Here is a 15,603-nt window from a genome sequence, read left to right on the forward strand (position 1 = left end):
TGTGGTTTATAAACTATTGTTGATTTCTGTAGGATGTGTTTTTTGGAGGTTTTGGCCGCTATGCGGTCCTCACACTTAATGTTGCACTGCCGATCCGACGAATATACTGCTGGGGCTTTTGTCAAAGTAGTGAAAATACCCATCGTATAGCTGTCTGTCTGTGTCCCTTTTGTACCGTCTGTTTCTGTCTGTCTACCTGTGTCCGGATCGCGGTTTCTGGACAACTCGATATCCAAACTACTTGACGGCTAATTCATCCAATATTTCAAATGGCTTATGGAAGGACTGGCGCTATGACACAGCCATAAGCATATAAGGACTCCCTAATGTAGCTATACACGCAAATCTGGGGTGCACGTCTAAGCCGCAATGTATCATCATGGCATCAGGCGCAAACAAATCAGTCAGCTCCATATATGGGCACAAAAGCTGGCATCCCAATATACTAGGGGTGTAACGATATAGTGACTGCATGGAAAAATCGATTTCAAGAATCGAAGTATATCGAAATGAAAACGGAAACATTGACTGTATCGTATCGTATCGTATCGTTTTGCAATGCAAATAATCGGTATCGAATCGCTTTGCTATGCAATTCATCGATTGTATACATTTTTGTGCGTGGTATTTAGCAATTTTCAGAAGAAAAAAGAAAAAGAGGGGTTTAATTACTTAGTTTAAAATAATGTCAATGTATTTTAAATAGTTACTGTATCGATTTCAAATCAGTGATACGTATCGTATCGCTGTTCAAATGTATCGTTACACCCCTACCATTATTATACGGTATGGGCATACCGATGGCATCTTGGATCTCCATATATGGGCATAAAAGTAACAAGGCATTTTGATACAGGGATATACATGTATCAAATATCGGTCGGATCGGGGGTGTGGCATAGCGTATAGAGGACCCAACCTCTAGTTAATTTGGGGGTGGGGGGGCTATTCTACCGTCTGGGGAGAGGTGATGATCGGAGGATGCAGAGGGGACGGGCCAGGGTACTTCATCACAGCAGTCTGAACACACACACACACACACACACACACACACACACACACCAGACTCTAAACATCATTCAAGGGTGATCATTTGTTATCAGATAAATAAAGGCAGCCATTGGACGGACAGCAGCCGTTTACATGCATCATTAAGAAGGAGAAGGTCAGGAGGAGAGATGGCATCTCCAGCTGAGGCTGACAGCATAGAGGGAGGGAGTGGGGAGGCAGTGATGGAAGAAGTACTCACATTTATACTCAAGTAAAAGTATCAATACACTATAGTCTGCTACGGGATGCACACGCAGATTAGACACACCAACGGACTGACATGCGGAAACAACGGTCGGACATGCTGTCGAACATGCGCTGCTCCCGTGCTTACTGCTTGCGGTTAGGGTTAGGTTAGGGTTTGAGGTAGGTTGTCTGTCTAATGACAGTCGGACCAATAGTATGTCTAATCTAAAGCCTGTACTTGAGTAAAAGTTGGCATCAGAAAATCAATAAACCAAAAGTGAAGTACTCATTGTGCAGAATGAACCATTTCACAGGTTCAAAATGTATAAAAAACCTTTATACTATTGTGTTTTCAAAACTAACTAAGAGTAACTGAAATTGACAACATTCTCGTAGTTTTTGTTTATGTTTATGGGATGATATGAATATATTGATTTTGCTGTACCAAATGTATTTAATACATGTGTTTTGCTAAGTTAGAGAGAAGCAAGTCTTCAACTTGAACACTGTCAAAGCTGCTGATGTTGCACCACACAGTAGTTTAATGTTAATTCAGTTCAATCTGTCTTCCCTCTAATGTTGCTTTCTTTGGCAAGCAGTGATATACAGCTCGCTAAATGGATCTCCCAAGATGAAAGTCTAGCAGCTAAATTGATTTGATTTTGTTTAAATTATGACACATGCAGCTTCCCCGATGTGCTTGTTAGAAACCCATTCTTTAAACGAATACGCCCACGCCTCATCGCAGATGAAACCGAGTGATGCTTGTCCCCCGACAGCTAATATATCCTTTCATGCACTTGTTTTTCTGTGTGTTTTTCAGTTCAGGGAAGCAGTTGGATGTAGATGACCAGTACTACCAGGGCATGTCCACCTCCACGGCGGGCGAGAGGAGGCAGTCTGTGGACGACAGGCAATCGATCGGTGGGCCTGCTGCTGCCCACCAAAGGCAGTCCAGGGAGAGGGCCACCACGGAACCGCCACCCCCCACTGCCCCCAGACCTGCCAAAGACAACAGGTGCTTGACCACAAATAGAAGTAAATCTTAGTGTGTGGTCAGGTTTGCCACTGCTATCAACCACATAACCAGTAGTGGAAAAAGTACTCACATTTTCTATGTAAAAGTATTAATACTGCAATGTATACGCTGTAAATAGTCCGGCAGCCGGGGTTGTGGAGTGGGACATTTGGTACAGTATATAGTATTTTTTATAGGCCTAAAATATTGTCTATATACATATATTCATGAATCCACTTGCTGACCAGCTGTCAGCATTGAGCAATTTATTTTATAGGGATTTATATGTGACCATACATATACATCCTATAAGGCAAGATTTTCAAATTTTCATTATGCTTTATGTAGCATGTAACACTAGGGGTTTTTCATGAATCCATTCCAAGTATTTGTTTTGCACAAAAAACACTCCTTGGGCTAAAAACGGCCATAGCCACTTGCCCAAATGTGCTCAGAATGTGCTGACCTCATCACATTTGTGATGACAGCCGGTCAGCAAGTGGATTCATGAATGTATGTATATATTGTAGACAATATTTTAGGCCAATACAAAAGACTATATACCAAATTTCGCACTTTAAACAAAAGAAGCCTGTTCAAAATGTACCAAAAGTAAAAGTACTCATTATGCAGAATGTCTCATTTCCAGTTTTCAAATGTATAGCAATATTTTGCAAATAGAAGATCTACAAGCACACAATGTGTCGCATCGCCTGCGATATAGTGTCATGTCCAGGGAATGTACTTAATAATAATAATGAATTGCATTTTTATAGCGCTTTTCTATGCACTACGTGCCTACTCAAAGCGCTTACAATGGTTCATTCATTCATACATACATACTTGTAGGCTATACATCAAGCTGCCTCATGCTACAGAAACGAGGTTATACTGTAGGCCTATACTGTAGTTGAGACATTGGCAGGATGTGTCATTAGCGGCTGTTGTTGTGAAATACTGGTAAAGAAAATATTAATATTCAGCTGTACCCAATTGTTCTGAGAGAGAAGAGAGGGAGAAACGGGGCAACTATGTGATGATCATCAGCAGAAACACTTCTGTTTGTTGAAAGTGAATGGACTTGCAGCAACTGGCTAACCATGCTACACAGGTAGCATGGAAGCATCTGGCTAACCATGCTACACAGGTAGCATGGAAGCATCTGGCTAACCATGCTACACAGGTAGCATGGAAGCAAACAAGGCATGCTGTAGCTTTAAGAGCATTGCCTCAAGAGACGCCATTCAAAACAAAAGAATACACCTCCTCCAACTATGACAGCATGATACAAGACATGATAAATGGCTGCTAGAGAGGATAAACACATATACACAAGGAATGGTAAAGGAAGGCCTTTACCATTAATCTTGTCGTATTTTCATCTGATACTCTCAACTCTGTTCCTTTAAACCACTCAAACCGGGAAAGCATCTACATTCATTTTAGATTTTAGCTGTATTTTAACCACTTTAACTATTATTCAAAAATAGCAGATATACAAGATCATACACAAATCTTTGCTTCTGGGCAGGTCCCTGGAACTAAATATTTTGAGATGAGGGTCGGCGGCCAAATACATTGTCGGCGTCCTTGACATGAAAAGGTTTGAGCACCACTCAGTTTTTCAGGAAACTGTTTAGAAGAAGACATTTGTTGAATCAATCGGCCCCATGCAGGTCTTAATGGGTTAACGCGAATCTCTCAAGGCATCTCACGTTCTCCGTTTGCACTTTCTCTGTTTTCGTCCCCTACAGCTCTTTCGTTTCCCCCCCCCCCATGCCATAGCATACAGTATGGTCACGTTTATCTGTTGTTGCTTTGCTGACAGGCACTCAGTCCCCAGGCTGCCCTCCACGGAGAGCCAGCAAGAGGAGAACCCGTACGACTACAGACACCTACTGAGGAAGACCTCCCAGAGACGGCGGCTCATCAAACAAGTCTGACGTCATGTACATACACGTCCTACCTGGGTCGCGTTTTGTTTTTTTCTTTTTCGCCCCATTCTGAATTCCCATAGACTTTTTGAGTGGTGCTAGCCACTCCTATGAACAGCTATGTGTGTCCCTATGTAATGTCTGTCCCTGTGTATGTCTGAATACGGAAATGTATGTCTGTCCCTGTGTATGTCCGAGTACGGAAATGTAGCATTGCTTGACCACTGTTGATGAGCAGACACACACACACACACACACACACACACACACACACACACACACACACACACACACACACAGCACCACTCAATTCAGACGGGTCTGAATTTTATATCGCTGTGTTCCAAAAATAAACAAATAATTACACTTTACATTAAACAGACTGTATCAAATGAGTGACCTATCGTAAACCGTAACGATACAAAACCAGCTCCACCAACAATATCGCCGAGACAGTTTGTTTATTTTCGGACCACAATTCTTTCATGAGACGATTCTAAGATGACCCTAGTGTTATTCTCCATAGAGAAACACGTCCGTGACCCTTGGGGGATGAGCCACTGAATTCAGGAATTCAGTACTCTATAGAGTGCTGGACTTCTTCTTCTGGGCCAACAGATCCATCACTTGACCAAAAATCTAAGAAGCCAAGATGCAGTGAACGAAGAATATACCTAAAGTTATATATCGTTGCTGTCGGGTGATACAAAAACAAAGGTTTTCGGGAAAGACAAAAAACTAAAAATCACTTTCTGCCTAAGTCATATATTGACTTAGGCAAGAGTAAAAAACGTTTAACCTGCCTTTATTTATATCTGCCTGGCTGCCTAACTCTGCTCTCAAAGCACTGCTGTTTCTTCTAAGTTGACTTTAAAGCACTTTCTGCCTAAGTCATTTTGGAATGTAACAAGCATTCTGATTGGCTTAGGACATAGGCAATAAGGAACAATGATGCAGCAGGTAGGAGATAGATCTAGGCAAAACATGTCAATCTGACCAAAATGTGGGTTAGGCAAGCGAATTAGTGAAAATAGCCGATCTGCAAACGCACAACGTGAGTCTGTAGACCATAGATCTGCTATTTCCGCTACTTTTGTGCGACACTCTCTTGTATGATGTAAGTAGGACATTAATGTACGGAGAACAAAATGCATAAAAAGTTGAACTTTGGAGATACAAGGTTTCTGTGTGACAGCAACGATATCACATGCTGTGATTATTTATAACACATGCATTTTCCTGCAGGGTGCACGAGCACTACAGTACATTTACTTCATCACGGCTTGCACATAACACTAATATTATTTTTGGTACTATTGTTAAAGCAGCACTATGTCACTTTTTAACAACTATATGGCATATTATGCCCCACAATGTTATAACATGTTTAAGCACTAACAATCAGGCCTGGAATTTCATCATTTTTGGGGGCACTGCCACTTGGCCTTTTTACACTGTCCGACAAGATTTTAGTCCATTGAAATAATGAATTGAATGTAAGGGTTAAAGATGATTTCACATTTTATATGTAGACTATATGAAGTGAAATAAATACATTTTTGTATTCACAATCTGATCCCTGCTCAGCCCTGCACCAAAGTCATTGGACTGGTTTAAAGATGGGGACTCGGGGGAGTTAAGAATTCAGAATCTCAACAAAAGTCTAAAAAAACAATTAAAGGACCACTTCACCACTTTTCAACCTATCTTCATATAATTGGTCCTCACTAATAATCATGAAAAAATGGTGCAATTTTTTTCTACTCGGTCTGTGTCTCATAGGAGGGCTGTGGGCAGTTCAGAAACCCGTCCACCAGTGACATCATCGATGGGGAATACAAGCTAATAGAAACGGCAGGCTTTCTAGTCCTGAAAAGTTGCAATGCGAAAATGGAAGCCATCGTTCTCACGATAATGAAAATCTAAACATTTTTGTAAAAAAAACCTTGTTTAAAATAAATCTGCCTAATGATGATGTCACTGGTGGACGGGTTTCTGAACTTCCCACAGCCTTCCTATGAGACACAGACTGAGTAGGAAAAAATTGGGGTATTTTATCATGAACATTAGTTAGGACCAATTATAGGAAGAGAAGTTGAAAAGTGGTGAAGTGGTCCTTTAAGGCCTCAGGGCATGACTTTGCTTTTAGGGCCACAAGGCCAAACTGAGGCCATGGCGTTCATGGTCTCCCTGAAATTCCTGCCCTGATAATCATCCTTCCATAGACTTGGGGCTTGACTGTATATTATTTGTATAGGGGAGACAATGAGTTTCATTCTGGTATTTGCCAAGGCACCAAGGCAGAACTGCCAGTCAAAGCGAAGACTGGCCCTCGCCGGACATGCATGCTCGCAGAGACTATTGGGTAATGAGATCAAAGACGTTGGCTGCCATGTTATTTGTGTCCAAAGTGGCTGCACTGATACCCCAAACGACATAGTGCTGCTTTAACCAAGGTGAATTATTATATGTTAGAGAAACATTGAGTCCTTCTCGCACTTAATGTACTGTATATACCGTGTATCATATGGGTAAACTAAAATATTTCCCTATTCTTTCACTTTTGTAAAGATTGTATGTGCTGTTCTTAATAGAACTTGTGAATAATTGGATGTAAAAAAAAAAGGCAATTTGAAAGCCAATGAGGGTAGGTTTGGTACCACTAATGAGGGTTGTAAAGTTAAAAGTGTAGTTAACCAACCCCTCAAAATGTCAAAGTTTCTATCAATTACCCCTTGAAGCCTTGAATGCATGGATATTTTTAGTTTATTGTTTTTATTCAATTATTGGCTTTGCGACAAGAAACTAAAACCTGCATGAATTGAAGGCTTCATGGGGTGTGTGATTGATAGGGAAAACATTTTAATGTTTTGGGTGAACTCCTTTAAGTGTTTCTTTTTTTTAACATAATGTAATGTATTGAGGAAATAAATAATAATTGATTCACTTTTGAATGCTGTCAATTTCTTCCCAGTTGGTCACATATAAAGATACACTTGAGAGACAAAATATAGTTTTATAATATATCTGTATAGGTTATGCTAAATTTTATTATCCTGGGAAATATCAACATCATCCAGGCATCAACATGCCCACATGTGGCGAACTACATCAGCATACACACACACACTCTCAAACTCTGAGACTTGAGTCTATAACAAAAAGAATAAAGCAATTTAACAATAAACTAACTTTTATTTAAAATAAAATACAATTGTCCTTGGGCAAGGCACTCAACCTCTATGTGCTTCCTCTTTAGAGTTGTTTAGGTAAGAGTAGGCTACCAATTAAATTCTTTACATGATGATCCCATTTTATATCGGGTTTTCCGTAAGTGGGTTAGGTGCTCCCAGCTAAATAATGGAGAGTGTAAAATAAAAATAAAATAAAAAATAATCTTCGTCTTTTAGTCTTGTCAACAAAATTAACACTGTGTGTGTGTGTGTGTGTGTGTGTGTGTGTGTGTGTGTGTGTGTGTGTGTGTGCGCGCGAGCGTGTGCGTGTCCATCAATTCAAAATGTAAAAATAAATGGTTTTATTTTCATGCACACACACACACACACATTCTCTACACACAGTCAGTGTAATGTTGGTGCCTACATACTGCACATCCACATGCCATGGTGGTGCACTGTGATGCAGTCTGCCAGAGAGCTTAGCAAAACATTCCTCTGGGCTTGAATAATTCGTGCAAGACAGACAGAGGGACCTGCTGCGTGGTGAGTGCGCACATGGCGTGTGCATACCGGCCAATGTTTTGTATTCTACCAGAGGCGGACAATTATAGCAGTCGCCCAGAAACAAGCAGTGTTGCCATGTCTGCTCATGTTAAGCGACGTTGGGCTTGTTTATTATGTAAAGTTTCTTAGTATTGCTAGTTGAGGGTTGCAGTTATTAAAGTGCATGCGGGCCCTATAGTTGCTTATTTGGGTTTAATTCCTAATGTTGTTTAAACCATGTGGATCTCAAACATTTTCATATCAAGGACCCCCAAATTACTATTTGGCACATGCACAGATGCACTGCCAAAGGGCCGGCCCATACAAGATTTGCGTTGTTAAAATTTGTCAAAAATATTCCACATTTTAACAAGATTTGTTTTAATAGCAGATCTTAGTATCATCACGATATGTTGAGAGCTTGTAGATCTGCTATTTTCGAATAACCAATAGTGACCCTGAGTGGCCTAGCTATATAGCCTAATAGTCGCTTCTTTTTCGGCTTGTTATATTTCCATATAGCCTACCTGAATGCTTATTTCTCTCGCGAAATCTGGCAACACTTAACACAAGTTACAACGGGCGTCAGAGTCACGACTCCTCCACGCAACTTAGTTCGTCATGACTTCGTGTGAATTTTCCAGAATGTCTTTGGTGACGTGAAATCATCAGGTGACAACACAGGTGACACCGTGACATGTGACAGTCCTGCAAGTGGAGTGGAGACGCTCATTTTAACTCCTAACCATAAGCATCATTCCACCTCCAGTGCACCTTTCATGCCGTCTATGTGTCTTGAATTGAATAATTGGCTTCAAATATTGAACTGTGGATAAAAGCAGACACAGGACATAATATATAGGGACAGACATCGGATTTTCATTTTGTGATCCATTCCAGACCCGGCACTTCACACTCGATCTGCATTCTGCACTCCCTTCATCCTCAAAAAAGGAGTGCATAGGTGGCTGCGCTTTCTGCGTCGAAGCGCGCGAGTCCGAAACGCCCGCGCTTCCATGCATGTCTCCTGCGTGTTGTGCACCTGTGGTGGGCTCAGCCTCCGGCGAACGGACGACGACGACGACGAAAACAGACACCTTTTTGTCCTTGCTGCTGTGAAGACGACACGAGACGAATAATACAAAGCATGCGTTTTCTTTAATGCTTTCAGCTTTCCGTCGTGTCGAGTCGAATGCTGCTCGGCCGCTGCTGGGTTTTCAGCATTCAGGGAGGCGCGGAGGTTTCAGCACCGCGTCTGTGTGAACAGCTCCCACTCAGGGAGGTGCGGAGGGTTTCAGCACCGCGTCTGTGTGAACAGCTCCCACTCAGGGAGGTGCGGAGGGTTTCAGCACCGCGTCTGTGTGAACAGCTCCCACTCAGGGAGGTGCGGAGGGTTCAGAACCACGTCTGTGTGAACAGCTCCCAGTCCGTCTTGATGGACACCGCTCGTCTCCGTCTCTCTAACAGCTCTTCTTAGAAACTACTCCACTACCGGGCTTGATACAATGGCAGCGCACGGATTTTGGAATCTTGGTGGTGGAGATAACAATGCGGGAGACAATACAGGCGTTGCAGGGAGCCAAAGCCCCAGCACGAGTGAGTAGTCTATACGCTTTTTTTTGTTGTATGTATATCCCCGAAGATCATTGAAATATGTTATGTGCCACCGGTGGGCATTGATTTTAACTGTCGGTTTTTTGTAATCAGGTGGCGCCGTTTCGGGGCCAGCCTCGCATTCCGTTTAATTGTTAAAATACCAGACCAGTGAGACCACCCACGGGTCTTATATAAGCTATACTGTATTAATTCGATGTTCATTTTTGTATCACTTATTTTTACGTGCAATCAAACTCGTATATAGAGTGGACTATATCTATGCTATTCCAAGTTGAATGCATGGTGTGTTTCGTATGCAGTGTGAAAGTGAAGCAAAGCCCCATTATTTATCCCGATCATGTGTTTCTTTCCCCAGCTAGGGCATGGTGCCAGGCAGCTGCCCAAAAATTGTCAGGGGGCATTGGATCAAAATTATGTGGTATGTTGGTTACTAGAGGGTGCATGTGTCTCGAAGCCATATTGGCAACTTTCATTTTCTTCCAATTGCTTTGTAGCTTAGATGTTGTTATAATGACATCAAATATATATTTCACTTTTCGACACTATATTGTATGTGTGCCTATCCAAAGCTCTACTTAATGTCGGGGAAGTGGAACAAAAAGCAACAACGGATGTTCAACCGACCGCCAAAGAAGCAGAAAGCACGTCGTCGGAGCCATGCGATTGTAACAAACCGTGTAATTGTGCCAAAACGGTCACTGCTGTCGCTTTCTCCGATCTCTACTCAACAGGTAACAAAGGAAAAACGGAAAACTCCGTAGGTGTTTTATCACCTTCTATTATATCATTATGTCTATAGCGAATCTTAACGTCTGGCCTTATTTCCCGGGCTGCATGGCCTTGCACTTGGAATATTCTATAAGGTCACCTTCAGCTAAACCCATTGTCATCATGGGCTATAATGCTTTTCGAATGAAGCTGCCACTCAATTACAAGGTTTATTAAAGAAAAAATAAATGCTTGACTATAGTCTGTCGTGGGGTTTATTCGCCCTCAGAGGCCAAGATACAATTTATTATTGCCAAATTAAAAGCATGACCCCTATTCGAGACGAGGCCCTGGGAGATGATGTGTAGACCTAACGATGCATGTAAATATCTTCCATTTTAGCCTCTATATATAGAAGATCACAATACCTTTTTTTTCATTAAGACAAGTCAATCCAAAGTTAAATGCAAAAAAAAATAATAATAATGAATGCATTTCCCGCGCCGTGTGTTTGTTTGCTTGGCCTGTTGTTATGATTGTATTACACGTTCTAACCTACTATTGCACTGTGGATAGACTACGGTCTGTTCTCTGGAAAGCACTTTGGGTCAACTGCTGTTGTTTTTAAATGTGCTATATAAATAAAATTGACTTGACTGTTTGTTCCACACTTAGACCTGCTGCCTGCCCTGAACGGCGACGCGAAAACACTGACCTTTCTGCAGGAGGTGGTGGACATTCTGCTGGCCTACATCGTGGAGTCTTTCGACAGGGATACGAAAGTCATTGATTTCCACTATCCCAACGAGCTGATGCAGAGAAACAACTGGGAGCTGCAGGACGAGCCCGAGACCCTGGATGATATCTTGATTAGCTGTCGCGCCACCTTGAAATATGCCATCAAAACAGGTATAATAAAGGCTCGATGTAGAGGTTTTTCCCCTTTCCCTCCTCCATCACTGCAAAAGGACGCGACATGAGTCTCGTCTCTCTGTGATTTATTAATAGTATAAAGAAATGCAATCAATAGGCTATCTGTCTGGCAACGTGAAACCTATTTACATTTCTTCTTTCTTTAATTTTTATTTATTTTTCTTCCACTGGGCCTAAATTATTATTTAATTACATTTCCTCCTTTTTTCGAAGATTTTGTTTTTCTCTTTCTATAAATAGCAGATCTATAAGCCCACAGCGTGGCATTGCCATGCTTGTGTGAGCTTGTAGATCTTCTATTTTCAAATGTCACTTTTCATGCTCATTTGGCCTAGTCGTTCCCTTTGGGCTTGTAGACCTGCTTATTTCCCGCAGCCTTTGTTTCTAATTATTTTTTAACTGAAATAGTTGTGCTTTTTCCCATCAAAAAGGCCCCGTTGTGAATTATAGTCCAGTTTTTTATTTTACATTATTATTATTTATTTTACATAACCCAACATATATAGATCCTCATTTTCCATACAAAACAAACCACTGTCTCATCTCATCGTGTCTTTGTCTTATGCCTGCTATCGTCAAAGCTTACATTTGGCTTTTATATGGGAGGCACCGAGCGAGATGTAAGCTACTTGGGGCCAAGTCTATTACAGCCTCTCTGTGTGACGGTCGATTGGAGCACTTAATGAGCAGACGTTTATGTAGGAGGAGGATGAACCACCTGGCCAAATGTACAATCATTATTATCGCCGATAAGGAAGAATTGAACGAAGTATACGAATATCTTGAAAATAGGCCTACCTATTATATTTGAATCGTTTAGACCTAAACAAAGGATTTCGTGGACTGTCGCATATATATTTCGTGGATTGTCTGTCGCAGACAATTAGTCTAATAGTCACTACACACAGTACACAGTTATTGATTGAATCAGCTTTTTTGATTGAATAATGTATTAAAACAGTTAAGTGGTACGATTGTACAATGAATGGTGCACCAGCACCAAGGATAACACGCAAAATGCCCTATGGCTATAAGGGCCATAAACTCTATTCTAAGGGTTTCCATTGTGGTCCTGTTCAATTAATCGAGACATTGCAATAGATTACATCAATATAATATATCGTCAACTCGATAGTAAACATTTAAATTATATAGGCTAATACATTTAAATGATCGTGCCTCGTGACATTCTAAAATGTGCATACCAATTAGGGCTATTTGTTTTTTAACCCATTAACACTGGGAAAGCATCCCTGTATCATCATTTTAGAGTTTTGCGTTGTCTATTGAAAAATAGCGAGCTCTCAGCGCGTCACTTCGTGCAGCCAGAGCTGCGAGCCTATATGCCTCTTTTTTTCTTTTTTTTTTCTTTTTTTTTAACATTTTTGAAAAATCTTGAAAATGTGAGAACTATTATTAGCTACTATTATTATTAACTACTGATTTGGCTGGACGGTTTATTTAAATACGTCCCTCTCTCCCTCTCACACAATTAATTCTTTTTTTCCCTAATTCAAATTAGGAGCTTTATGAAAACACGCATTACCAAAGCACTATAAGTGTAAAAATATAATAAAAAAACGGTTGAACATGGAGAAAGAATACAGTTCGAGGGCATTGGCCTATATATAGCACTGTGTAAACAGAGCTATGTGTCTCTGTCTCTCCCCATAATGCAGCACACCCTCGCTACTTCAATCAGCTGTCTACAGGACTAGACATGGTCGGCCTGGCAGCGGACTGGCTGACGTCAACGGCCAACACCAACATGTAAGTATACTGCAGGCTATTATTATGTTTCCTATCATCTATGGCCCGGCTGATTCCAATGATGATAATGATGATAATGACGTCCCCTATTATCCTCTGCCTGTGTCTGCGCAGAGGCTGATAGCAGGGTTTTCACCCAAGTCAGTCAGTCAGTCAGTCAGCCATAGCAAATATAAAAGGGATGGAATTGAAAGACAGCCCTCGAGGCTTGACCCCCCCCCCTCCTTCCTCCTATGTCCCCATGGGGATTCATTCATGCAAGGGGAGAAAATTAGCTCTGAAATTTAAATCACCCTAATCTGAACCTAATCGTATGCTGTGTTGTGGGTTGATAAAAAAAAAGGGAAAATTGGCAACATTTCAAAAGGGTGAAATTCAGTCTGAATTTTATTTCCAGTAAATAAAAAGCCATGTAAAATAAAAGCTATTTATTAACACACACACACACACACACACACACACACACACACACACACACACACACACACACACACACACACACACACACACACACACACACACACACACACACACACACACACACACACACACACAAATTTAATTCCAATAAATCCATAAATCCATCTGATGACTACATGTATAATGTGGGTGGTGATTATTAATTATTATTTATTCTGAATTGAATTTTGTTTTTGTTTTAGAAAATTGCATTATTGTGCAAGAACAAAATGCTGCATGTATATTTACTCATTGACCCTGAACCCCTTTTAAAGATAAATCCTGAACCCCTTACCCTTATACGTACAGTAGGCTACTGTAGGAGTGTAGGTTGCCCCTAAATCCCTAAATAGGTTGACCCTCCCTGCAAGCCCCTTATAGGTTGACCATGAACTCCTCATGCACACATGCAGTATATATTTATAAATCCATAGTGTTATTTGAACACCAAAGTGCATTTAGTTACACTGTTGTTAACTGAGTTAAATTGACACAGAAGGTTGCACTATAGGTCGACACCATCAACTCTGATCAGGGCTTACAAAAACATGATGTGTCATGAGCAAGAAAGGGGGGGGGGGGGGGGGTCGGGATGAAAGAAAGACTCTAAATGTCACGATGAATCAGAATCTGTGTGTGTGTGTGTGTGTGTGTGTGTGTGTGTGTGTGTGTGTGTGTGTGTGTGTGTGTGTGTGTGAGTATGAGTATGAGTATGAGTATGAGTATGAGTATGAGTATGAGTATGAGTATGAGTATGAGTATGAGTATGAGTGTGAGTGTGAGTGTGAAAGTGAGCACGTGCGTGCATGCATGCATGCATGTCATCATTTAGACCTATAAGGGTGATTCTTGAAATGCCTTCTAAAAAACGTTTTCTGAATAAAAGTAAGAAAAAAAAGTATGTTGCAATAGGCTACTGTATATCAGTGGTTCTAACAATGTTCATGATGTTTTTTAAGCTATATGAGCTTGTAGATCTGCTATTTTTTGAATAGCCAACCAATGGCTATATCTAAAATGACACAGATTAATTGATTGAATACTTTATAAACAGTTTGCACTTTCAGTCAAATAAAGTATACAGTTCAATACGAGAGGAATTAAATCTCAAGAAAGCCTATGGCTTGTTTCCATTGCGGTCCTTCATATTAAATTAATCTGACCATCTAATGACATACACATATATACGTATATACAGTACTATATGCAAAATATACGGTTAGAAATAAAATAATAAAAATGTGTAGCCTACAGTAAAGGCGGGACTTGCAGCCACCCGTATTAAAGTGCTGTTTGAAAGCGGTTTTGATGTCCTTAACCTGCGTCATCGTGTCTCCCCCGCTGTGCGACCACTCAGGTTCACCTACGAGGTGGCTCCTGTCTTCGTCCTGCTGGAGTACGTCACTCTGAAGAAGATGAGGGAGATCATTGGCTGGACGGACGGGCGAGGGGATGGCATCTTCTCCCCGGGTACGTCATCAATGACCATTAGGGTGACGCATGAAGTCCCTCACGGGGGCCATTATGATTTGGGTCATTCGGGGGATGGCAATTACCACCCCCTAGTGTCCACATTTAACCTCAAACGTGGTTATTTCATGCACAATGCACTCCTCAGAGATGCCCACACCCTCCAAACCTTCAAAACCGCCCCCTCAAAACCCACCTCTTCAATATTGCTTTCCCTATAGCTAATTGTTTCCACTGATTTTAATGATAATGATCTTAGCCTTATTTTCTAAAGTTGTTGCGTCTTTTGGGTACTCAGAAAAGCGCTATAAGTTTGGAGATATTATTATTATTATGAATATGGTTCGATCGCAATCAATGGCGGTTGTGTTATAATTTAGTTAAGCCTTTCATTGTATGCAACCATAAATGTATTAAACCACTTTGTGGCAACCTATTTTGAGAATGTCAATAATATAGGCGAACACTGTCAAACATTTCTCTCTTTTTGCCCCTGAACAAATTACTGGAAAATAGTTGATGTACAAGGTCTCATTGGAAGCTTGTAGATCCACTATTTTGTTTTGCCACCCCCTATTCTTTCTGAACTCACGCCTCTGGTACCTCACATCATCATCATGGCCCTTAATGCTCCCCCTCTCTCTCACGGGAAAATGGAACAGTCTGCACGCTTGTTGTATAATATATTATGTGATGTGTCAATTTGCATTTTGATGATATAAACAGAACACGTTTCACG

The 15,603-nt window shown here is 41.0% G+C and overlaps 2 protein-coding genes and 1 long non-coding RNA gene across 3 annotated transcripts in view; all 3 read left to right on the plus strand.

The window, feature by feature from the left end:
* The window catches only part of myo3a (myosin IIIA), a gene marked incomplete at both ends in the record, with an annotated part of 53,810 nt that extends 49,613 nt beyond the window's left edge, over positions 1-4,197 (plus strand). Inside the window, 2 exons of the mRNA XM_079489326.1 lie at positions 2,060-2,254; positions 4,083-4,197. Of these exons, the coding sequence (XP_079345452.1) occupies positions 2,060-2,254; positions 4,083-4,197 (310 nt within the window). The remainder of the gene's footprint in view (positions 1-2,059; positions 2,255-4,082) is intronic.
* Positions 4,198-5,117: 920 nt separating this feature from the next.
* LOC306913012 lies at positions 5,118-7,134 on the plus strand. Its single transcript, XR_013788465.1, has 2 exons — positions 5,118-5,849; positions 6,292-7,134. It is a non-coding gene; the product is annotated as an uncharacterized lncRNA (long non-coding RNA).
* Positions 7,135-9,412: 2,278 nt separating this feature from the next.
* gad2 (glutamate decarboxylase 2) overlaps positions 9,413-15,603 on the plus strand; it is a gene marked incomplete at its 5' end in the record, with an annotated part of 35,816 nt that continues 29,625 nt past the window's right edge. The window contains 6 exons of the mRNA XM_079489424.1: positions 9,413-9,503; positions 9,880-9,942; positions 10,094-10,255; positions 10,908-11,141; positions 12,845-12,935; positions 14,752-14,864. Of these exons, the coding sequence (XP_079345550.1) occupies positions 9,413-9,503; positions 9,880-9,942; positions 10,094-10,255; positions 10,908-11,141; positions 12,845-12,935; positions 14,752-14,864 (754 nt within the window). The remainder of the gene's footprint in view (positions 9,504-9,879; positions 9,943-10,093; positions 10,256-10,907; positions 11,142-12,844; positions 12,936-14,751; positions 14,865-15,603) is intronic.

This window comes from Electrona antarctica (genome assembly GCF_951216825.1).
Source record: "Electrona antarctica genome assembly, chromosome: 20".
NCBI classification, from domain to species: domain Eukaryota; kingdom Metazoa; phylum Chordata; class Actinopteri; order Myctophiformes; family Myctophidae; genus Electrona; species Electrona antarctica.